This window comes from Anser brachyrhynchus (assembly GCF_964034855.1).
Source record: "Anser brachyrhynchus genome assembly, chromosome: 4".
NCBI lineage: Eukaryota > Metazoa > Chordata > Aves > Anseriformes > Anatidae > Anser > Anser brachyrhynchus.
Genome location: NC_137698.1, coordinates 76,625,174 through 76,649,900, shown reverse-complemented (window position 1 = coordinate 76,649,900; position 24,727 = coordinate 76,625,174). Strand labels below are relative to the sequence as shown.

Here is a 24,727-nt window from a genome sequence, read left to right as displayed (position 1 = left end):
TTTGTCTGCATTTATGAATATCTACCAATTTTTCTTTGTAGATAAATTTATCCCTGAACGAAAGATGAAAGATGAAATATTGAAGATTGCTGCTGGTTGTTCTAGTCAATGAATATACACCCTCCTTTGAGCTTGAGGAAGGAAAGGATGGCCTATATTTTTAAGGGTGATCATAAATAGTTTTACACAAATGTAAAGATTTTTTTTAAGTTTTTTTGTTTTGTTGTTGTTGTTGTTCACCATGCTCTAATTAGTTCAGCATTAATGGGAATTAAATGTCCTACTTATCTGGAGTAGGTGCCCATGCTAATGTTATTAGTGCAGTCGGCTGTATTTGATATTTCTGAGCACGAGGTCCTGAGGAAAGAGCACTTTGGAGTGATTCTCTCCTTGCTGAGGAGTCCAGAGTTTCATGTCGAAGTGGACTTCCATGCAGGCACCAGAGGATTTCACGGGACTTTGCCTTCTCATTTAAGTGGCAGTGTGAGCCCTGGGAAAACGAAAGGCTATAAAAGAGGACGGGCTTTTCGGCAGGCTCATGACACTTGGCTTTACATCAAAGTTTTGGGGAGAAGTGGAAAGAATGACTCAGTGTGTGGGGAAGGTTGCAGCAAAGAGGGAAAGCAAACAGGCCCTTACGTGATGTGAAAAAAAAAAGCACTACCTATGCCTGAGAAATTCCTGACTAGCACAAACAAGGGGACAGGGGAAAAAAGGGACATCAAAATTTGGTCATCTGAAGTCCTAACTGGTTCGGTATGTTCAGAGTCAAGGAGGGGATGACTTGAAAAATGGTGGAAGAAAGACGACCAGTGCAGACTGAGCCATTCCCCTTTGCACAGGTCAGCAGGTTAGAGCTCCTGGATCAGGGAGGACAGCTGGAACATCGCATTTCACCGTCCTCCAGCAATTTGGAAATCCCCCACATTTATCAATAGGAAGCTATAGATTATTTTGTCCTACTCGAAATTCAAGATGTCAAGTTCCACAGGGCTGCAGCACATTTTCTGTAAAAATAGTGTTTGTTTGTGCCTGTTTGCTCATGGCTGCACCTTTGGCATCTTCGGTTTAAATTAAATCAGCATTTTCCCACTTTGTCACGGGCTTGCACCTTGGATGGATGGATCATGGTGAAAACTCTTGGTGTTCGACAAGCCGTACTCGTTTATTGTAACACTATTAGGTGTCCATAAACTTGTTTTTGTTTTTGTTTTGGTAGAGTATGTAGGATCTTTGTACTCACTGCTTCATTTTTGTCATTATGGTCCCAGAACTGTGTATTTATGTGTTTTCCCCTTCGGTATGAGGTGATACGGGTTCACAGTTAAGGATCCATTGAAGCCCTGGTAGTGGGCCTGCTGTGTTGCTCCAGATCTGTGTTCTCACTTACATTTAAGTAAAAAGAAGATCAATTCCATGAGATGTAGTTTTGTGACAACTGGGTTCAATAACACCATGAGGCAGCTTTGGTCCATGGGTACATCTGTTAAAAATAAATAAATAAATAAATAAAGCAAGGGCAGTAGCAACTTGTTCATGACTTACCATGAAACTTTTCCTCTTGGAAAACTTGATTTTTCAATTGAAAAGGTAAAACCTGAATATTTCAGTTAAAAAAAAAAAAAAAAAAAAAAAAAAAAAAAACTAAGTTTGGGCAATATCACTGAAAGCTGTCCCTTTGTAGGCCTTCTGCACCATTCAACTGCAAGAGCTCATGGTAGTTCCCATCCCAACTCAGGTTCTCCCCTCAGGGTGTACAACGAGTTCCTGTGGCCAGGGTACATCAGGGAATCTTTTGTCTAGCTGAGGACCTTTACATGAGAAGTGAAGCTTTTTTTCCAGGAAACGAGAGGAAAAAAAAAAATCATAATTTCTTTTGTCTGGTTTTATTATCCGTATTAGTGCAGAAACTCAAAGTACCAGTTGTGGACCCGGCTTGAGCTAAGTGCTGTGTATAGGATGGAAAGACAGTCCCTGTCCCAAATTGCTTACAATTGATGGGCAAGACAAGAGACACTAAAATGGTTTCCAGGAAGGTTCCTGACCGCTACCACTGCTAATGGAACTAACACCTTTGTTGGTGGATGTCACCGGCTCTTTTATCCAATTTATAGGGCTGTTACGGCCGGGAAAACAAAAAGATCGTCACAGTTCCTTATATTTATGACTAAGAGCAACCTCTCTCTTCTGCTGTCAGATTGCTCCCTTGGGTTAAAATCCTCTCGAGTTGTAATCACTATATCGTTTTGTCACCAAGGCAACCACAGCAGTCACTCTGGGAATCCGAGCACACATAGCTCTGGCTCTGCCTTTTGGCGCTGAAACGTTTCCTAAAACTGCCTTCTGTCTACTTCCACACTATACGAGGGTCCCACATATTTCAGAGGGCCTGTTTTTTTCCAGGGATAAGCCTTTGGAGAATGCAATTTTCCTTTCTGCACCCAGATGGGAAGTCCCTAAATAATACGAGAATGATTTAACTCTGTCCTGGCCTGCCGAAATCCTCTGAGGTTTAATTACTCGGTGACACAAAAACTGCCCAAGCGTGCCAGAACCAGTGGCCAATCTTCCTCCAGATCTTGCTTTTGACATTAATCATTTCCAGCTGTTTCAAAGAAAGATGTAAGAAACGCTACACTTGATAAATTATGCAATTTTCCCACAGGGGAAGTTTCATCCTAATGGGCTGTTGGTAGCTTGTTTGTGCTCTGCAGTACGAGAATTGATATCCTTTTCAGACCAATCTAACATAGCTGAAGATGCTCCATTAGCCAGATAAATGCCAATTTCTTTCCATCTCTTTTTTCTTTTCTTTTCTTTTTTTTTATTTCAATCTTGCTAACCCCTGAGCTTGCATAATATCTCTTGGTGATGAGTTCCACAGCTTAATTAAGCATTGTAATAACACATTTTAAATTGATGAGGTGTTCTATTTGCCTTTTGACTGAGTTGGGTGTTTTTTTTTTTTCCCCTCCCTTTTTCTAGATATGATGAAAACAGGGAAGGAAGGGATTCCCAGCCTGCCCTCCCAGAGACGTCCAGCAATTTATGCACTTCTTTCATGTCACCTCTCCTCCCAGCCAGCTGTGAATCCCCTAAGGCAGGAGGAAGCCTCCCTCTATTTTCTGATCCAAAATCCTTTCAAAACACGGGCAGAAAAAAGCCACCTTTCTCATTAGGGATATGAAGGCTGGCAAGAGCCAGAGGAAATATTGGAAGTGTGCTCCAGCAGAAGGGCTGGTGGCTCCAGGGGGAGTCCTGCAGGAGCAGCGCGGCTTCACGGGGGCATGTAGGGTCCGACTGCATTCGTCACGAAGGAAGATGAAGGCTTTCCTTTCAACATTTCCATTGGGAAGAGGGAGGAGTGAGGGGGAAGCTGCATTCAGACTTTGTCATCCCATTTTGTTTTGACTTCTGTGCTAAACCGAGTCAAAACAGGATGAAGCAAGACACTGTGAAGTAAAAATCGTTATTTTTTAAAAAATCTCGATATGCTGAAATTAAAACAATAAAATATCTGTGATAGATTTCAAACTTGTTGCTTGGAATTCCTAGTCCTTGAAAGAAATTTTAATATTTTTTTTTTTGAGGACCAAAAATGTGTCTTGCCCAGGAAGTCCAAACTAAAGCCTCCAAATGTCCCTATTGGGAGACAGGATGAATTATATTGTGGTTAAGAAAACTTGTTGGGGCTCAGGGAATGTGGATTTATTTCCTGGCATGGTTACAAATCCCCTCTGTAGCTCTGAATAAGACATTTGGAAATAAATCTTACCAAGGATTTAAACATTACAGTCCTGAGCACTTCATTACCCCTTTTTGAGGTGTTTAGTGCCTGGAATGGGACCGAAGTCCCCAAAGAGCGGGAACGGAGGCCAGGGAAAATGTCCATATGGGAACGGCAGATTTGGAGCATGCCAGATTTTCTCATTCAATATTTTTCATCTGTTCTAAGCTGGCAACCCTTTCCTGAAAAATGAACGAGCTCCCAGTCCCCCTGCAACTCACAGTGCAGGGCAAAATGCTAAGAAATACATCATTTCTTCATGCTCGGAGATTTGAGATGCTGGGAGAGGGTTTTTTGTTGTATTTTTTTTCTTCCTGTTTTTTTTTTTATTATTATTATTTTTTTTCCCTGCAGTCCTCATGGGATTTACAATATAGGAAATCCTGGGATCCCCTTGCTTTAGATTATTGGCGTTCTTAGTTTGGGAAGATATTTGACTTCCTTTCACGATGCCTCAAAAAATTACAAACTCTTCTTTGCTCTACAATTGCAAGATATTCCCTGCACTATTTTCTCACTGGTACGGGTCCCACCTTTCCCCAGACTGTTTTCAGACCTGATTCCCAAGGGGAGGTTATGCTTAGTTATAGGATGGCATGCACGAGATCACTCCCACAGCTCACTCCACTGAAATAGCAGATGGGGCTCTAAATACCAACAGAATTTTTTAAGGCTGATTTTTTTTCCCACTGAAAAATGTTCTTGGGCAGAAAGATGACCTGCAATGTCAGGTAGAAGAGGACAACCTGTGGCATGCCTGGCTCCTTCGTGCTCTCCGTGGAGGGACGCCACGGCCAAACCTGGGCAAGGCATGCCGGAGAACACCTCGGTCCTGCTCCCATCTGCGACCCAACATGCGATGGGGTCTGTAAGGAGGCAGTTCTTGGGCTGGGGACATGCGACCTGACTTTGCAGTCAAGGCAGGACCTCGGGCAGCTGTTTCTCCTGAAATCTGTAATGTGAACCAGAGGGACAGGTCCACACTCTTCCATGCCTCGGCCTGAGCAATGCATCTTGTTAGCAGCCGAGAGCTGCTGGGGGCTGCCCCTCTTGCTGAAGGGTCATTTAATTCAAAACTTGCTGCTCCGTCAGGACCTAGAGCCACCGATCCCCTGGGCATGGTGAGACCCATCTGTTTACCGAGCTCTGCACGTCCAGGGCATGACAAGGAACTTGGCCAGGCCAGGCTGAGGAGGCTGTTTTGAATCTCGCCTCTTTCTTGTGGGATTGCGTCGGGGGGGAGAAGTGAATCCAGAGACGGGCTTTGATGCTGCCACTTGCTGGCAGCGCGCTGCAAATGTGGACGGGTGGTTCCCGAGCCGCGAATGTGCTGAGGGCATGGGCAGTGGGCACAGCGACACTAAAATAAATTACATATTTCTCAGGAATGGGGTGGGGACATCAACAAAACCTCGGCCTTATGCAATTGCCGCCAGCATTACAACAGATTTAAAGCAGCTGCTGCTGGCTTTCCCTCTTTGCTTTCATAAAGGGGCTGTTTGTCTGCTTGCTGGATCCTGGTGGACACGGTGGTGGGGGAGGGAAAAGTGGGACGTGTGGGGGTAGCACGGGGTTGGTTGGGTGAGGGGACTGTGCCCAAATCTGCCATCTTTGGCCAAAAACTTCTGGACAGCTTGAGGGTCGGCCAACATTAAAGGGAGAGTAGTCTTCTAGTGGTCCGAGGCAAGGAGCGGGAGCTTAGGAGGTCCCTGGGGGGCCATAAAGAGGGAGTAGCAGGGCTGAGCCCAAAGGATGTTCCTGGAAACACCTCCTGGAGGATGGCAAGATGTTGCTGTTGAGGCCAGTTCCTATCCTCTGAGACACAGGAGGAGATGGGGGGCAAACCTTTGACTTTGAATATCTTTGAAGGTCTTTGACTTCCTTCTCAAACAGAAAGGGGAGGCTGATTCTTGAGGTTGCAAGTAGCAGAAGTGGTAAGATCTGGACACAGCCTGAGTGTGGGGTTGGGAGGAGAGGACCAGGTCTAGGGTGATGTTGGGGTGATGGGCTCAGGATGCAGAGAGGTGCCTGACCCCAATGAGCTTGGGTTTGGCCGTGCTGGAGGCTGAGCAGCTCAACAAGCAGTGAGGAAGAGGACGGGGAGGTGTGAGATCTGCTTGTGGCAAGGAGGGAGGACATGGCTTACTTGTATTCGATGCTGAGAGGAGCAAGAGATGGGACCAGAGAAAGCAGGAAAATAAAAGAGGGGGAGCAGGTGACATGGGGGCATCTATAACTGAGCACTCGAGTCCCTTCTTGTCCCTGTCAGCAGGAAAATTCCCCAATTTCAGATGCAGCAAGGCTTTAGATTCACTGGTTTGAGCAGCCTGCCTGAAACTCTCTGTAGGACAAGAGAAACCCCCATGCACCAACCACAGGCAGTACCTAAACTGAGAGCACCTGCCTGTGGGTATGGCTCTGCTTTCGTGCCCCACAGGGAAGGCCAGGGTGCACTTTCCGTCTCGCCTCAGAGACACACAGCACTGTAACAACACCCTGGGTTGTGAATTTAAACCTTTAAAATGAAAAGGAATAGATACCTCCTAGTCGGGCCCTTCCCCAACCCAAATCTACTTGCCTTCAGCCATGTATTGTTGCATTTATTCAGCCCTAGTATTCTCCAGTTTCTTTCTATTCAAATAATACTAAAGTATGCTCGTATGAGGGTGAGCATGCCTTACTTAGCATATAACTGGTGTTTCAGCAAAACCCCAGGAGCAACCAAATCATCACTCAAATAGAAGCACTCCAGCCAGATATCCACAAAGAAGTCTTTTCCATCATTCCAGGAAACCATCCCTCAGCTGTCTCCAGCAATCCTATTGTGAATAGATGTCTTTTGCCACTTTCCCAGAACATCCACAAATGCAGGGGGTTCAGATCCAGGGAGGACAGCGCAGGAAAACCAAGATTTAGTGTCTCAATGGAGGCAAAGAAGTTGCCCTGCCAGCCGTTTCTCCCTCCAAACTGAGGTGGAATGAGCTCCAGCCCCACCAACGAGGCAGAGAAAATGTAGTCCTGAGTTTCTTCTGGCCTTGACCAGCCTTTAAACATATAAATGGTGCAGTTTAAGTGCTGCTTGGCTTGACAAAGAGTCTCAGAGTCCTGTCCACGATGAGATTTGGAGACAGAGTGGCTGTCAAACACTGCAAAGGGGTTTGAACATTTATTTTCTTCGCGTTTGTTTCAAACACTGAGGTGGGTAAGGGGCTTATCACGGAGTGATTGCAGCAGAGAACACCTCCCAGCACCTCAGCTCCACATTTCCAGAAGCTGGGTTTTATCTGCAGGTCTTGTTCGGGACTCTTTGGGCTGGTAGCCACATGTGTAAGGTCTCCCAGTTTTGCACATTGCTCTAAGCCACCGGCTCATTACGGAGCTGCATGTTTCCAGGCTCACCACCATCACTGCATGCTAACAGAGGAGCAAACACCTGCACAGCCGCCGTTTCATTTCACTCTTCGAGCTTCCCTGCTGGGAAGTCGAAAGGAGGAAATGTTTGCTCTGTACACTGGGTTTCTTACCCGCCTGGTATTTGTTTCTGACTTTTCCTCGTTAGAAAAGCTTTGTGCAGGGAGCTTGTGCCTGCCAAGTGCTGAATCCTCCCCCGCCCAGCTGAGCCCCCCTTCCTCCCCACAATCCGGTGACCTTTCCTTTAGGAGCTGCAGGATAAAAGCCCAGGAGGATACTGCTCGCCCTCACCACGGTCCTCCCGAACCCACAAGGCACTCTTTCCCCAGGTCAGGATGTTAAACCAGGCGGGGATTCCTCCGCAGAGCTCAGTGGAGGTGTCCCCTCCATCTCTCTTCCTCCCTGCTGCCTGGTGCGGACGCGTTCAACAGACTCCCCACCAAATTCCCTCCAGGATTTGCAGTGATAGCTGTGCCAGAAAACAGGAACCTTCTCCTGGATCTACCTCCTCCCAGGGAGAATCTTTCCTGTCTGTTCCTCCCCATCAGCAAGACGTCCTGGCAGGGTGCCCCATCTCCTCAACCTGCCCTATAACTTTATTTTTTTTTTTTTGGTCGGGGTGAACAACTAGGAAAATTAAGATAATAAAAATGCCCTTGAAGACTTAAAACCCAAGACCTCACTTTTGGCTCAGGATGTCTTTGAGCTGCTGTTTTCTCTTTTGTTCTCCTTGGTTTTGTATGGTGCACCTTCCCCTCTGTTTTTTGTTAACATTAGAAACAGAAGCAGTGATATTTCTAGCCACGGTCTGGCTTTGATGTGAACGGAAAGTTTTCTTGTCCCTAAGGTGAAAGGAGAGCTATGCTAATTAAAAAAAATAAAAATAAAAAAAAAAATAAAAAAGCTTCCTTCTGCTAAAGGGGACTTCTGAATAAATGAAGATTTAGCTGAAACAAAGATTTATAAATACTCTGAATAGAAATTGATTCTTTTTATGGCAGTTTCATTCTTGCTTTAGTTCTAATTTTGCAGATGTCCTAATTGTAAGAAACTATGGCAAAACCCAAGGCTGAGGAGCCCTGTATTTCATGTACTTCATGTTAACAACATCGAGAGCAGCAACTGCAACAAAACTTAGAAAATCACATAAAAAGGTAAAATACGTTATACACATCCAAATTCTGGTGTGCTGGTCAACTCGAGGGTTGTAGGAAATATTCTGGCAGCCAACTGCTTCTTCAGCAAAGCAACGGTACAAGAGCTCTTAGTGTGACTTTGTCTTAGGCCATTGTTTTGTTCTCTGTTCATTTAGCATCTCTTTCCTTCATGTTCACAAAAGCCAGGGTTGAGGGATGCTGCAAGGGGAGGCTCTGGACTGCTTTAATGGGAGCCAGAGAGGGGCCGAGCCGTCTGAAGGGTTGTGCAAGAGGCGAGGCAGCTCTACACACTTCACCTGGGCTTTAAAGGGCTCAGAAAAAGAAAAAAAAAAATCAAACAGGAGCCTGCAGTGCCTTTTCCCTTGCAATAATATTGTGAGAGTTTTAAGGAGTTCTAATATAAATGAAGAATAGGGCTTTCCACATATTACCCACAGTAATTCATTACATATATATATGTAATATATAAATATATATAAAAAGAAATGGACTTTATATAAATAGATGGACATATATATAAAAGAGATGGAGTAAGAAAGCCCAGATACTTTTTACTCACAGCAGCCATTATTTGAGAACAGTGCCTACATATAAAAAGATTTTTACTTCAAATGTTCCCAGGGCCTTTGAAGCTAATTTGGTTGCTGGCTTGATCAAATATTCCTCGAACAGAAATAAACCCTTCCTTTTAACATCCAAGGTCTTACCTTGTGTACTCATAACACGCCTACTTGAGTGTTGAACACTGAGCGTGAATCAGTTCCATTTTTTCCCAGCACAGCGTTTGTATTTCTTTTGGATATATCATTTTCCAAATTGGAGTGTGAAAAATATATCAGCGGAAGATATTTACCCTGGGCATATACTGCAGGTCCGGGACACACTGAGAGTGAGCAGCCAGAAGGTCAGGGCTCCAGCAGGTAGCACTGGTCCATAGGAGGTGTTCAGTGAGGTGCCTCCATCAGAGCAGGACCACCACGGGGACATACCGCTCTCCTGCCTCCAGCAACTTGCAACCAATTTCTTTACCCTTAAAGAATGGGTAAAATTTTTTCTTTGTATTTAATAATGCATAATGGAGCTTCTCCCATTAAGCTGCCCAATTGCTGCTGGAGCTCTGGTAGTCTCTTTATGATTTATGGCAAAAAAAGTCCCTTCCCAGATGTGCCTTCTCAATTCCTCAGTGAGGATGGTTCTTCTGACCACCTGCTGGATGGCTCTGGGACTGCCTGCAAAGCTTCTTACACCCATGGCCCTGTAGGTCCTTGTGCAGGATGGTGTTTGTATGGCCACTGGTGCAGAGGCAGAGAGCCAAAAGCGACCCTACAAGAGCTCAGAGGTGAAAGGTGCAGTGATATCCCCGGGGGGAACAGATCAGCAGATCACCTTCTGCAGGTCCATGGAGCACCTTACGTGTCTTGTGGGGGAAACTGAGGAAGCCCCGTGGTCACAGAGAGAAAGGATGTGCGGAGAGATCGACAGCCGGGAGGGCTGAGGACAACGGGGAGTCTTTAAATGACATTGAAAGCCAAAATAAGTTAGCAATTGCATTTAGAATGGAAAAAAAGTGTTAATAATAATGAAGGCAGAAAAGTTCCATAAATATTTCTGCTCTGTACTTGGGAATAGCCAGATAATGTAATCACTGCCGAGATGGTGAAATGCTTTCCATTCCAACAGTAACCCCCTAAGGGGGGCTTGGGCAGCAGCTATTAATTCTTGACACGGCTGCATCTAGATAACTGCACCCAAGAGTTTTATAAGGGCCGCCTGAGGAGGTCTCTGGAACATTAATGATGTGTTTTTTCAGTTGTTTTGGGTGGTTCTGAAAGATGAGAGTCCGGCTAATGTTGTAACTGTGTTTTTCAAAACGTAAATGGGATATCCTAGGAAAGAGTAAGTCTGTTAGCCTGGCACCGGTCCCAGGCAAAATAATACAGAATATCACACAGGACGCAATAAATTAAAGGAGGATAATTAATAGAGGAAGGAAATTAAAGGAGGGTAGCAAAACTAAGGCCAAGTAGTAATACCATCAAGTGAATTTTGTGTCTTTTTTAAAAAATAAGATTGCTGATTTTTTAAAGAACTGTAACAGAGTTGATCTTATAGGTTTTGTCAACATTTTTCAGAAAATGGTGCTTCAAATTAGTCCTGTTTTTAATTTGAATAAGAGTTAGAATGTAAAGTGTGCAGAATTTGTTAAATGGTTTGCAAACTAGCTAATTAATAGGATTCAGAGGGTAATTATAAATGCAGTAACAAATACAGTTGCTGTGTTTCCACTGGGGTTGGGCAGAAAGCATTTCCATGCTATTTAACATTTGGATTAACGACCTGAAGAAAACATACATTCACCACCGATAAAACCTTTCAGATGACCCAAAGAGCAAGGAAGTCATAAAGGACAAAGGAAGGAATTCTGCAATAGAGAAAAACTATTGCTTCTTTTATTGCCATGCAGTGAGGATGCATCTGAAGGGGCCAAGCGTGCAGGCAGACGGCAGCGACATATGGGCATGGGCTGGCCCCACGGAGAGGGGCACTGGGGAAGGCTTTGGGAACGGGGGAGGCGGTGGGAAACGTGTGAACCCGGGCTCCCGCTGCCTTTTGGTGACCAGAGGGCTGATGTGATCATGGGGGTGAGGGAAATGGAAAGTAGGAAAGGGAAGACTGAGCTGAAAGCAGCACTGGAGGATGGCGGGCAGTTTGGGGAGTCACCAACTGGGGAGTCACCCAATGCTGGCTAAAAGCATTGACGGCTGGAGAGGGCTGGGGGAGTCAGGAGCTGTCACAAACTGAAGGCTTTCCTGGCAGCCAGAGACTGCAGGACTTCATCTACAAGTGAACAAACACGGCAGCTTCATGTTTTTGGCACTTGAAGCAGTCAGCAGATACGGGCCACTAAGTGGGCTCTCCTGTGCACCCTGCATTCTCTGCTGGTTGCAGAGCCTGAGCCTCCTAGACTAGGTACCCCCATCATTCCCAAATTTAAGAAACGGGAACACCCCCTTCACCCCAAGATGCGTGTTAAGATGCAATTCCATCCTAATCTCTGAGCGTCCCATGGGGCAGCCAAGGGAGACCTGACAGCAGCAGTCTCCTGGGTACACAACCATTGCAAAATGCAGTGGCTGGAGGGCAGGCAGGCTCGGACCAGAAGCCAGGGACATGCAGTAGGCTGCTGAGTCCTGGGTGAAAGATGGCAATACAGATCACTTGGCCAGCTCCTGCTGGGCATGGATTTTTTTTTTTTTCCATTGATGCCAGGGAGATGTTGACCATCAGGAGCCTGCAGCCCTGGCACCTTCTGCTGCTCCGCGAGGCTGAGGAGCTCCATGGCGAGGGCCAGCAAAAGGGAGGACTTGTCACCCTCTTCTTCATCAGGGCTCTGGTTGCTGCTGCCAAGGCTGCACAAGCTTTCCTGAAGGTTGCTGTTTTGCTTCGGAGAGGTAATGGATGAACGAGGGACATGTTGTGTTTTCTCTGACACATTGTGCTCTCGTCTGGGCTCTCCCTGACCTGAGCTCGCATCACAGCACTTTTGCTGTGAAATTCGTCTGATTCCATGAATTTCCAAAACTGCTGACATGCTGCCCAGGCCCTCTGGGAGTTGACCATTACACATCTATTTTCAACAAAAAAACAAACTGGCAACCTTTTTTTTTTTCCAGATGCAGCTATGATGTGGTTCCTAAATGTACCCCTTTGATATCTGATAATCTGTCTGTCTGCTTCCCTCCTTTCTGTGGACCTCCTGTCCACTCTGCTTCTGCCCAAACACCACCTTTCCTGAGAAGTCCAGAGGGCTTCTTGCCTTTCCAACACTCCCAGCCTTCCCCTAGAGGCCAGCTCCACCAAAGGTAAGTTCTCCCAACCCATTTTATTTTTTATTTATTTTATTTTATTTTATTTTATTTTATTTTATTTTATTTTATTTTATTTTATTTTATTTTATTTTATTTTATTTTATTATTTTATTTTATTTTATTATTTTATTTTATTTTATTTTATTTTATTTTATTTTATTTTATTTTATTTTATTTTATTTTATTTTATTTCATTTTATATTTTATTCTAGCCTGCAGTGCTGAATGGCTTTTTAGGTCACCCTTTCTTTGAGGTAGCTGTGGTGGTGGAAACCTGAAGCAAACTTGTGAGGAAACCCTTTTCAAACCCTCCTCTATGAGTCTGAGTGCAAGGTTTGGCATCCTTTCCCTTTTCTCATCTGATGTTTACCTTGGGAGGAGCTGTAACTCCAATACCCTAGCAGACAGATCCTTTGGGATTGGAAGAGGCCGAGTCCATCTTGGCAGGACTTTGGTGCGTTACCTCATCTTCCAAAACCTCGTACCTGCGGGCTTGCCCCTGAGCTATGTGGTCTTCATAAAACTTTGTCCAAATCTGCGAGTACAAACAAGATCTGAAAGGCAAGAAGCAGGTCCCCAGAGCCCATTGCAAGCCTGCACACAAAAGAGTAGTCTTCCCTGTTTTTATTGTGTTCCTGATTTTTTTGTTGGTTTGTTTTATTTCTTTTTAAAGATGGTATTTTTCATGAACGAAAATTAACCTTCAGACCAATTTGTGGGACAGTGTCAGGAAACAAGCTGCTTACATGTTCTTTGCTGCTTTCCTTAAATCAATAAAATCATAACCTTAAAGCTAGACAAAACTATTAAATTAGGAAGACCTGAACTCCTGTATAGCCCAGACCTTTCCATTTCACCCTGTTAGCCCTGCAAGGAGGCTGATAGCTTGCGTTTGTCTGGGGCACCTCTTGCAGAAAGACATTCAGCTTTGATCTCAAGAAGTGAAGCGAGAGAGGACTCCACTGCCCTCGGAGAATTTCATATTCACTGTGAAAAACTGAGGCTTCATTTCCCATTCCACTTTGCCTGGCTTTAATTACTGCTGGGAGAATAGCAAAGTGACCCGTGGAGCCCCAGAAAAAAATCCCCTTTCCTGCGTTCAACTCCATGCACAAGGCACGGTGTGCCGTGCTGCCATGCCCTGCTGCTCTGGCTCTTGTCATCCTCCCTGGAGAAGAACCGAAAAATCATCTTCCAAGCAAGCCCTTGCTCAGGCCATTAGCACAAAACAGCATCATTAGCATGGAAAACTTCTCTGCAAGGAAGCCTGATCCCAGCTTCTTTGTCCGGAGAAGCATGTCTTCTTCAGCTCTGGGTTAAACAAAGGCAGGAGTGACAGGGAACAGAATTTCAGAGATGGCATTAAATTCACCCTAATGATTGGACTAATTAACCAGCAGTGGAGCCTGCCTCCGCTGGGAGCTTTCCTCAGCCCTGTGGTTATTCATTATGGCATTTGTGATTTTCCATCCGAGATGGCCTCAGAATTAGGGGGTGGAGATACCATTTCCTAGACACAGCGTGGTTCCTGCGGGGCTTCAGAGGCAGTGGGGTGGGACCTGCGTCGCACGCTGTGACCTCCAGCCACATGTGAGTCAGGACAGAAATCCCTCTCTTCCTCAAGAGGAGAGCTTTGCCCTGCACAAAACAAGGCCAGGCTCACGAGGGCCACGAACAAAAACCTATGCTTTGCTCTTTTGGAATGCCAGGCAGGAGGAATGCAACTGTTCTGCAAACAACAGGGACGCCCCACTTTCAAGGGACAGGATATGCTGCTAAGTAAAGTATTTTCCCTTCAGCTTAAATTGTTTTTAGTCATTTTTTGTCCTGTTACTTTGGGATAAGGGAGACAGCTCTTTGCTACTAGGTGTTTCCTACCAGAGCTAGTACGGAGCAAGAAAAAGAGAAGTCAAAAATTAAGTATTTCAGCCTAGCATCCTCCCACATCAGCACAAATCTACAGAAACCCTGTTTATTGAAAAGATGCACATCAAAACGGCAAGATAACTACAGGATGAGGTTCGGTCCCATGCTTTCAAGCAGGTAATGGGCATTGAACTCCAGAAAATGACTTAACTCCAGTAAATCACCGAGAAACCTCAAGATTTACCCAAGATCAGGTTGCAGCCATGAGGGCTGGTTGCTGCGGATTAGTTCAGATGGGCATTCAGACGGGGGATTTGTTGCCAGGTTGCTTGATTATGTAAAGCAAAGACAAACTCGGTCGTTTGGCCTAAGACAATGTTTTCACTCCTCTAACTCACCGGGCGATCAGGTGTCACCGAGCAGTTATTCTTCATTTTCCTGAGGCCTCCCTAAAAGCACGCCAAAGTCTATAGAAAGACTTTGTGGGGTGTGGTAGCCTTCAGACCTGGTTGTGCTATGTGCTAGGAGATCACTGGAGCATGTGCTGGAGATGTTCTCTGCGGTCCTCCATCCCCCCGGGACAGCACTTCCTTTTGTTTGCTTATCAGATTGATATGTGTTATTTCAGAAATAAATTGGAAAGATAAGGCCATCGTAAGAGCCTTAATAGAGACAGAAAAGCAGTGGAGAGAAATGGAATGTGATTATTGTTTGCGAGAAGATTAATAAGCCATCAAACAGAAATGCTGTCAGATTTCTCAACCTTATGTAACATTTTTTGTGGTCACTGCTTTCTGGGACATCACAAAAGAGCTTTTGTCGTTGCCACCTGAAGGGCTTTTAGCTGCCTCCTTGAGCATTTCTCAAGTAAGGACTGTAATGGCAGGTCCAAATTTGCTTGACAAATTCTTTCTTGTGCTTCATTTTTTCTACGTGTTTTCTTTTAATAATGCTGAATAACATTCATCCAGCACGAGAGAGGGAGCAGGCAAACAGAGCACACAGCCGCAGGGCTGAGGTTGGAAGTTCAGCTCCAGCCGTGTCCCCGATTCACTCCAGCATGGGACAAGTGCGGTGGGGCGAGATGCATGTGATACTTGCCGAATTTCCATGAAATTTACGTTTTTGCCTCCAACAGCTACCCTGTGACACCCTCTGAGATGAGAGCCTTCACCTTTCCAGTACCTTCTCCAGTACGAACATTTCAAACAGCCCCATTGAATTCAGGGACAGAATTATCACAGAGCTATTCACAGCACTTGCTGACTGTTGTCTCCTTGTAAATTATTTTGTCTTCCCTAAAATATATGTGGGGAAAAGGGAAGCTCTTAAGATGTACAAGTTAAATAACGTTATTCGTTCAAAAAGAAACACTGCTGAAATTGCTCAGGTAGGATGACGTTGCAAGGACTTTGCAGTTAATAACTGCAGCTATCTCTCTCATTTTTTTTTTCAGAAACAAATCTCTTGGCCCCCGAGAATACGAAGACTTTTTGGCTGAATTCAGATAAAAAAACACCCCGCACTTTGTGTTTTAACCTTGATTCGCAATCAACTAACAATGCTAGGGCATCCTGAATTTGCACACTGCCGCAGACGGCAGCTCATCCTTCACTTCGTGAACCCTTGCAGGTGACACCAGGAGAGGGTTACACCCTCTTGTGTAGCAGACATCTGCAAATGTTGTCAGGAATGTTTTCACTGTGACTTCCTCCCTTTGATTTTTTTTTCTTTTCCCTATTGTATGCAGCTTTGGGATTATATGCTTAAATCTAATCACGGAATTAAGAGAACAGTTATCCTAATTGAAAGTTGATGACAAATCTACATACAGCCTCATGTGACCTCCTCTCCCACTGCCAGCGGAGGCTGGCATGGGGAGACGTCCGCACTGACGCATTCAGTCAGCAGCCTCGATGTGTGAGCAAACGTCTATTCCGGTTAACATAACAAAAGCAAATTCATTTTACTCTTGGGAGAAGGTACGAGTTTACAAGAAGAGCTGAAAGGCGGGTGTCTTCACTCACGGGCTGGACCAGGCTGCTAAGTGGGACAAATGTTGTTGGAATATAGTCGTACTAAAAGTTGGTGAAAGGAGGAGTTCGGGAGCCGCAGATGTTTCTGACATTCACTGTTTCTCCAAACCACATGGAGAGATGGTTTCTGTACTCCAAAGTCAGGGCACGTGTCTCCTGTGCTCCTTGCCAGTTGTTAGCCTTGTAGCTTTTGTTTTCCTCAGCTGTTTTCTTCAAGTGGGGGTGGTCAGCTGCCTAAAAGTATCTATCTACCACCAGCAGTGCAAATTCACCTGCATGGCCCCGGTCTTTCAGCACAAGTGTCGGCTTGGCCTCTTGATAACATTGGTGAAATCAAGTCTCAGCACTGACCTGGTTGTCTTATCGAGGGCCATGAATTGATCCCACGCCAGGGGGACGTGTTGAGCTGCTCTTATGGGCTTTCTGTTCTGCTTCCCAGTTGCTTTTTCTCATCTTTCACCCCGCTGGGCTCACGCTGGTGGAGCAACAGATGCCCAATGTACCTGCTGGTGCGGTCCAGCTCCAGCCAACCAAGATCTCAGGCTCTCACTGGGACCAGCAGGAGGGAAAAGTTATCAGATCTGTTTCAATATGCTTCACCGTCCGTTCTTTGTTATTGTTGTATGCCTCCCTGATTTCGGTTTACATTTCCACACCGCACAGCAGACCTCCCCGTGAAATAACTCCCAGCAGGGCGAAGATGTGGACAGATGCCAGCACTGTCACACTGCGGCATCCCTACAGCTGGAGATTTTCTGTGCATTTTATGCGGTTCGCAGAGAATGCACTCTACAAATCTGAAAATATGCTCTAGGAAAATGCCTCTGTTGACACGGAATGTTTCAGATGATGCAGTGTACTCAGCACGTCCCATTTCTGGTGGTCCCGAGCCAGCCTGCTTGTGTACATCGTGCTCCTCTCCCACCTCCAGCCTTAAGCCCACGTTGCCACCACGTCGACCAGGAAGGTATATATATGTCATGCAGGGTGTCCTGAGAGGCACACAGCCACAAAATGTCCTGGGAGACACAAACTACCTGTGGGCCGGGCAGCAGGTGAATGGGTCGAGGACACGGTGCAGCCATGGAGCAGGACATCAATATCAAACCATGCCACAACAGCACTGCTTCCCAAGCAATGAAGCAAGTGATCTCTGAGCTTTGACCCAGTCTGACATCCCTCCATAAACCCTGGCTCAAAACCAAAACTTGCCCAAAATGTCAGGCACAGGCCCTGTGTTCCCATTCAAGTCTTGCTCCAGGCAGCCAAGACATCCTGCTTACTGCACAAGCACAATTCAATAGCTGTAGGACTGCAATACAGCATGTAACTAACTTCCAGAGAGGCTGTAGCTTGCAACTCTGTCTTTAAAAACATATTTTACAGCTCAACATCCTTGATTTCCAGGAACTCATGAATAGAGAAGATATATTGTTCTTGGTAACTAAATAATATCATTAAAACCATTATGAATCCTGCAAAAATTATTCCTGTCTACCTAATTTAATCATGTAACAATGACTATTATTAACTTGTCTTCTGCTGCTGCCGTTTGAGATTATGGCCTTGGATGCATGGGTAGCTATTATATGATTCAGTTATTGTAAATGTGCATTGCTCTTAAGTGCTCGAGTGCTTATCCTTCAGTTATCTACCTGAATTTACTCATTCCAGGGCTGGATGGTGAAACTGAAGATGAAAATGAGGAGCTCAGGGAAGAGCAGAAAGATTAACACCTGTCCTCATCATATGGGTTAGTGTCCCATGGCTGACTTCTCATGTCCAATGATTCAAGGGATCCAGTGGAAACTTTTCCTATAACTCACAGTGAGGTTGCTCTGTATGGGTTCTCTATAAAAGGTTTGAGGTCCTCAGCATTTTGTTCACCCCCATGGGGCTGTAAGGAATGATACATGTTTGAAGCTATAAGTTTATATATATATATATATGTTTATATAATATAAGCCCACTTGGGCTCTATATCCTCAGGCTTTATCCTCCAAGTCTTCAACTGCAAGGGGGAGAAAATGAACCCCTGTCTGCTCCCATCCTCAGATCTTGGTTGTATGCTCCCAGCCTTCACTACAAACATGTGGCATGTTGCACAGAGGTCATTCCCTAGCAGTGTGACTGTCTGACCTCCCCCTCCACACACGGCTAATGTAATAGGCCTCATTTCCTTAGGAAAATCACTTTTAGGAAAGTAATAGTAATTAAAAAATAAATAAATCTCTACTTGTTTCTCCCCTTCCTTGGTAATAAAGAAAAAATGTATTGTTTCCCTGATCATGGATTTGAACTGAACTGGCCAAATACATTGAAAAAAAAAAAAAGAATAATGAACATAAACTCTGCCTTACTTTTGGATTCAATCTCTGTGAGGACAGTACCAGCCTCTGCATGAAGGCAAAGTCCCTGCAGAGAGGAGGATCTGAGCTGTGTCTGTAAGGTGACTGCCAAAGGTGCCAAACATGTCTCCACCTAACCCATTTCTGGGCTGCCAGCGTATTTCTCCTCCGTGTTACAGAAGCAAATAATGATATTTCCCACAGGCAGTGGGAAACATTGCTGTTTCTGGCCTCGAAAATGGAAAACAGGAAACGTTATTAGCCCTCTTTTCTAATGGGGTGGGATACACAGGAGCATCCTGTGTGTGCGTGTTACTCCTTCCCCCTCCCCTTGGTGTAACTTTTTACACCCTTGGCCAATTCCAACCTGACAGAGCCACAAAACTATTAATTAATTCCCTGCTGGTCTGACGGAAACAGAGAGCTGAGAAGAGGCGAGGGACTTCTCCCTCTCCCATCCATCCTTACTCCTACAGCAATTCTCATGTCCAGGTGGAGAGGACCCCCTGCAAAAATAGGAAAGCAGACATCTCTGTCCAGCTATGTTTAATTTTAATTTTTTTTTCACTCTGGTTTATGTAATCAGGTGGGATGAAGGATGCCAGATGCTGCTCATGCACGAGCAGCTCAGGTTCTCAGCTAGTGGGATGCGTGACTGTGCCATCCTGAGACACCACATTGAGGAGGTTCTCAAAAGAAGGATGCTCCCTCCTTGGTGTTAATAACCTCTTGGGAAAGTTACTGATGTCTCACCAGGAATGGCAAGGCAGATCCCAATCAGTGCTTGTAAACGAGGCCAGCCAGAGGAAATCCCTCTTGATGGGTGAGCTGATCTCTGATCCGAGCCCAATCACACCGCTGCGAAACGCTGGCACCAGTTTTGATGTATAGTACAACCTAGCTGTCAGGGCAGCATGTTTGAGAGCTGAGGTAATTTCCATGCTGGGTGGAAACTATTTTCACAGCAGAACGCTTGCATTTCATTAATTAGGCGTTATTTTGCAAAGCAAATGGGTTGGAGGATATCCCCTCTTCATTCCCGGGTAGCTGGGTAGGGACCTGGTCAGGGCACGGTGCCTGTCAAGGCAGGGGTGCAACGTGCCCCAAAGAGGAGTCACCTGCAGAAATCAGGGGCTCCTTTCAGCTCCCAGGCTCACTGCAGCAGCTGTACCAAGGAGTAATAAAATTAGCCCCTCATTTCATAGCCTCTTGCAAGTCTGGATGCACTTCTGTATAAAAACCATCGTACAGTTTGCTCTACAAAAAAGTCACGTCATCTTCAGAGCAAAACATGAACGATGAGCTTTGAGTAAGACCACCAACCTCACAGCAAGCATGGAGGAATTAAAAGAAATAGAAAATTACTTCCCATCTCGTGAAAGACCCCACTGGGAGGAGGAATCCCCGAGAGCTGTAATTGAGCAGATCAAAATGAAAAGACAGAATAAAATACAGTTGTGGCAAAGCCCATAACTTTCCAACTTTAAGATTTTTTTTCCAGCTTTAAGGATGTTTTTTCCAACTTGAAGGATGTTTTTCACTTATTTTTCCAGACCCAATATAAGGAACAGGTGATGAACATTTGCACCTGGTAACACGAGGGTTGTGTGACACAGCCTTAAGTCATATAACACGACAGAACAAGATCAAGTGTCATTTATTGTTAGTAGGTGTTTGGATATATATTTTTTTCTTGTCTCAGAAATTTGGATTAAAGCCTCAAATCTACCTGAGATATGGAATCTGTAATAACACTAACCAGCCAGTAATTTTTTTTCCCCAGATGTCTTCTTGCCATTTTCTACCTTAGTTACCAGGAGCCCAGTAATGTGACAAAGTATAAAGCAAAGTGCTCTGACACCAGGACAAGCAATTATTTTGAAGAAGTGGGGGATTGTGTCAGAAACCCTGGTTGCCTCCCACTAAAACACACCTTAGGGATATCGGTGAAAAAGCAGGGGAGCAAATAAAAACCAAACCAAGATGCTTTGGTTTGACCTTATGCTCCAAGCTCTCCCTATCAAACAGTCCCCAGAACTAATCACAGACACAAATTCCAATTTTTTTTTTGGAGACTTTTCTCCTTGCTTGTCCCTCAACCTGACTTCTCTAAGTCTCACCAACCCTTGGGAGATGCTCTTGGGAGGAGCTGTTGGGAAAGAGCCCTTTCCTGCCAGGGATGCAGCCCCTCTCTGCAGGTGAACCAGGTTCCCATCAGGCTGCCCAACATCACCTGTGCAACCCATCCCCATCCCCACCCCCAGCTGTGTTTTTAAAATCAGGAAAATTCCAGGAAACAGTAGCTAAAACTTCACCGCTTTCCCTGCCATCAACAGGCCACCAAGTTGTGCATCTCCATTTACACCTCCTTGACCAGTTTTGGAGGAGAAATATCACCTAGTGGGCTGGGCAAATAGTTCTTGGTTTGCCAGGTGGGTCAAGCTGGGTTGTTGGACCCCTGGGCTTTAACCCAGGGAGCTGAGGGGTGCCCCCAAGTGTAAATGAGCCTATAGGAAACAGCTGGGAGCAAAGGCTAGCGTGGGTGGGGAGGTCGTCTTCCTCCCCACCCTCATTAGAGGACCTGGTCTCCCCACTGTGTGCCCTCTTCTGGTCCTGGTGGTGGAGAGAAGCTTTTCCTCCAGGGCTTTGTGGTGGGGGTAATGAATGGAGCTAACCCCTGTGAGAGCCGCCAGGACGGGAGGAGAGGGAGAGAGTTATGCCCTCCATCCCCTGCGTCCTAGGAAGATGAAAGATGAGCCAAAGAAGACTGAGAACAATGGGAATGTGCTTTCTGTCCAGGAAGGTAAGCTGTGGTTTTCTGCTTTTTCTGTTTATTTATGTTTGTAGTTGTGAATGCTTGAAGCGAAGGTAATCAATGTAGGAAAAGCAAAGGGTGGTAGGGGTCTGTATGGGCATGTAAAGTGAATGAAGCAGAAAGCTCAGACCTTCAGCAGCTAAGAGGCATCTGGCTTATGAAGATCTTGGGTTTAGGATTTCTATTTTTTTTTGAAGGTTTTGGATTTTTTTTAATCTGTTCTTGAGGAGGTCTGGCCCTCTGTTTTCTTTCCTGAGGGAAAAATGATGCTTGGTGGTGATGACTGTAGAGAGGATAGACAAGCAAAGCTGTGGGGCTATGAGAAACCTTGGAAAGGACAAAGGTGAAAAATAAACCTTTTTTCCCTTTAATATAAAGGCTTATGTATGGTGGATACTGCTTGAAAAGTCTTCTAATACCAAGTTGTCTGCTGGTTTGTTATTATAAGAAACAACAAGAACAAAAAAACACACAACCAACGACAACTTTCATGCATGCTGCAGATTTTACTCTTAGATCTTAGAAGGCATTAGCAGAGAGACTGAATCACAGACTGGGGAGCGGGGAAGCCGAAGTGATGAAAGGAGGCATCTCTTCTCCCTTGAGCAGCGGTATCTTCAGGAGGAACAGGAGCTACTGCCAACAGCTGCTAGGAAGAAATTTTTTTCCTGTTGCTCATGGGAAGAGCTAAGAAATCTCTTGGTGCCTCCTGTGGTAGTGTAAGCTCACAGACAGGGTGATATGAGTTACTTAAGCTAATGCAGTGAGATCTTCCTCCCCAGGAGAAGTTGTGTATGGGTAGGAGATTAGGCAGTGATGGTGCCTATGTGCCTTTATTGAATTCCTGATGAGAGCCTGTGCTGGAGAAGGGTGAAGTAAGTCGTGTGTGGAAGGAGCTGTGAGCCCTTTGCCAGCAGGGGCAAGGCCATGAGCTGTGTGATGCTGCATGGGGTCTGTGGAGGGCTGACCCATACAATGGTGGCTCTCTCATCCAGTTGTGAGAGCAGCCTTTGGGTCACACACGTTACTTCTGGCTTTGAATGACTGCTGGTGGTGGAGCAGTGGGGAGACTTCTCCAGTTGCCCCAGAAATAAATTATCTTCCTGTATTTGCTGTTTCTCCTAGACAGACCTTGATGGACTAGGTTTCTCCTAAAGGGAAGGAATGAGGGTAGCAAGTGGGAATTTGTGTGTAAGAGGCATGAAGGGGGTTGGATGTTTGGTCCCTTTTTCAACCAAGACATTAAGCATGAGATATAAGTAGCAGAGATAAGCTCAATGGAAAATGTCCCTGGGTGTGAAACTAGATGTCTAGGAAAATCCCCTCCAGTTTCTGAGGCTGTGAGGAAATGGGAAGAGCCTTTTGGGTGGCAAACTTCTCTTCTGAGATGTCCTGCTGGACAGGAATAGGTGGAACAGTAACATCTTCCCTTTATCCTCCCACCAAGGGGTGAGGTGTTTCTGTATAGGTGAAAGGGCTTTGCCCTGTGTCTAACTCTTATGTTGAGGCACGATTTTTGTGGGGAGAGAGGGTGACTCAGCTGTGGGGTGTGCTCCTGTATAAAAGGATGCTTTGGGGCTGGTAGGCTGCTGTTTGGGAGAGCCTCAGTGTGGTTATTGGCAGGAGGTAATTCAGTTGTCTGCTGCTTGCTGCTGTATGTCACTCTTGCTCTGATCAGATATATTCTGCAAACTAGCCATCCCTTACCTGTTTCTGCTGCTTAGGACTTAAATCAAGTGAATCAAGGACACCTGCTGTGAAAAGTGGCACTGGATATGTCCCTGGGTCCCCTGCTCCTGCTGGGGAGAGGCTCCAGAAAGAGCTATCAGTCTGTCCTCTGTAAATCTTCTCTCTGCATGGCCCTGGGAGGAAAAAGTGGAAAGGAACTTCCCTACAGTTTAATCTTCAAAGCAATAACCTAATTTGCTGAGCAGCTGGGAGATATGGAACTGACCCAGAATATTAAGTTGCCTCCCAGTGAATGGGAGCTATGGTTCAAAAGCCAGTGGCCCCTGCCATCCCCTGGGAAGGAAGCTCCCTCCTGATATATGCCTCCTGTGATGATCTGTGGGGACAGCAGCTGGCAAGTGGTGGGTGGGAATTGCAGGGGAGCCCACAAGAGAATCTGGGGAGCAAAGGAGAGATTTTTTGCTTTCATCAGTCAATTGGTTGTTACAGGAGAGCCCCCCTTGGGGAAGGAATCTTCTCATTACTGTGCCCAGCTGGGCTTCTCTTCCTGAAGAGGCAGGAAGGGTGTTAAAAAGTGGTTTTGTTCTTTTTTTTTCCCCAAGTGGTGTTTCTTATAAAAAAGGGGAATTGAAACTCAGACCTTAAAATAATTCTTGCCTTTTCAAAGGGATAAAACCTGTGCATCATCTGAGTGTTCCAGTCCTGTTTCCTGGTTGCCCTCTGTCCCCTTCTCCCACCAAAATGCACTCCAAATCCTCTGTTTTTTTTACTCATTGACCAATCTTAAAACTCTATTCGGCAGGAGTTCATGTCTCAAAGGCATTCAGGTTCCATCTTATCCAGTGATGACTTAGTAGAAATAATAATTACAGAAGTGTTTGGAATAAGAGAAAATTTTAATCCCTGAGACTGAGGTTTTCTGCAGAACTTGTCAGTGAAGTGGGGAAATTGGAGCTGGCTTGACTTTATCCTGGATTGCAAACCCAGGAAAGGATTCCCCTGGCAGACCTGGGGGTGGGTGCTGTGAACCCTCTAATCTGCCCTGCCCTGCAATCAGGCCTTCAACACTTCACCCCAGCACTGAATCCAAAATACTGCTCCCTAGTTAGTGCCTTAGAGAATTCGGCAGCTGCGGTCACCTGCCAAAAGCTTCTACTTCATGCACACCCATGCATGTATGACTTGGCTAAAGCCTTGCCCAGAGAGCTGGAGCAGGCTGCTTTGCCAAGCCCTTCTGCAGTCCCATAACTCGCTGGTATTGGTGTGGAACCGACTGCTCAGGCTTTGCTCTCCCAGCAGAGAACGGGGTCAAAAGTAGGTGAAGTAGTGCATAACAATTATTCCAGCTGTGTTCATGGCAGGAATAGAGGTAAGGGACATGCTGATAGCCTCAGCCATAAAATATGTGAATATAGGACTCCAGCAGGGGAAATATGTGAATATAGGAGTCCACAAGGGGACAGGATGGGGAGATGAGATCAACTTCAGCAAGCCTAGTGGGCAGGGGAGAGAACTCTTCTCATACAGGAGACAGGCAGGACTCCCACTGTGTGGAAACTGTGCCTAGGACTACTCATTTATGTCCTCCTCATGCCTCCTTTCAGCCAAGCTGACCTGATGTCTGTTTGACATCTGCAGTTATCCCTTGAGCTGATGTGCGGTAGTTTGGCATCAGCTTGGGAAGAACTGGAACAGGATGGGAGGCACCTGCCTATGGTCTGGGACCTCAGTGGCCTCTCTGGGTAAAGG

At 45.6% G+C, this 24,727-nt stretch overlaps 1 protein-coding gene across 1 annotated transcript in view; it reads left to right on the top strand.

Annotated features, from left to right (window-relative positions):
• Window positions 1-20,990: 20,990 nt before the first annotated feature.
• The window catches only part of SLC4A11 (solute carrier family 4 member 11), a 138,302-nt gene continuing 134,565 nt past the window's right edge, over window positions 20,991-24,727 (top strand). Inside the window, exon 1 of the mRNA XM_080588815.1 lies at window positions 20,991-21,277. Within this exon, the coding sequence (XP_080444941.1) occupies window positions 21,139-21,277 (139 nt within the window). The 5' untranslated portion in view covers window positions 20,991-21,138. The remainder of the gene's footprint in view (window positions 21,278-24,727) is intronic.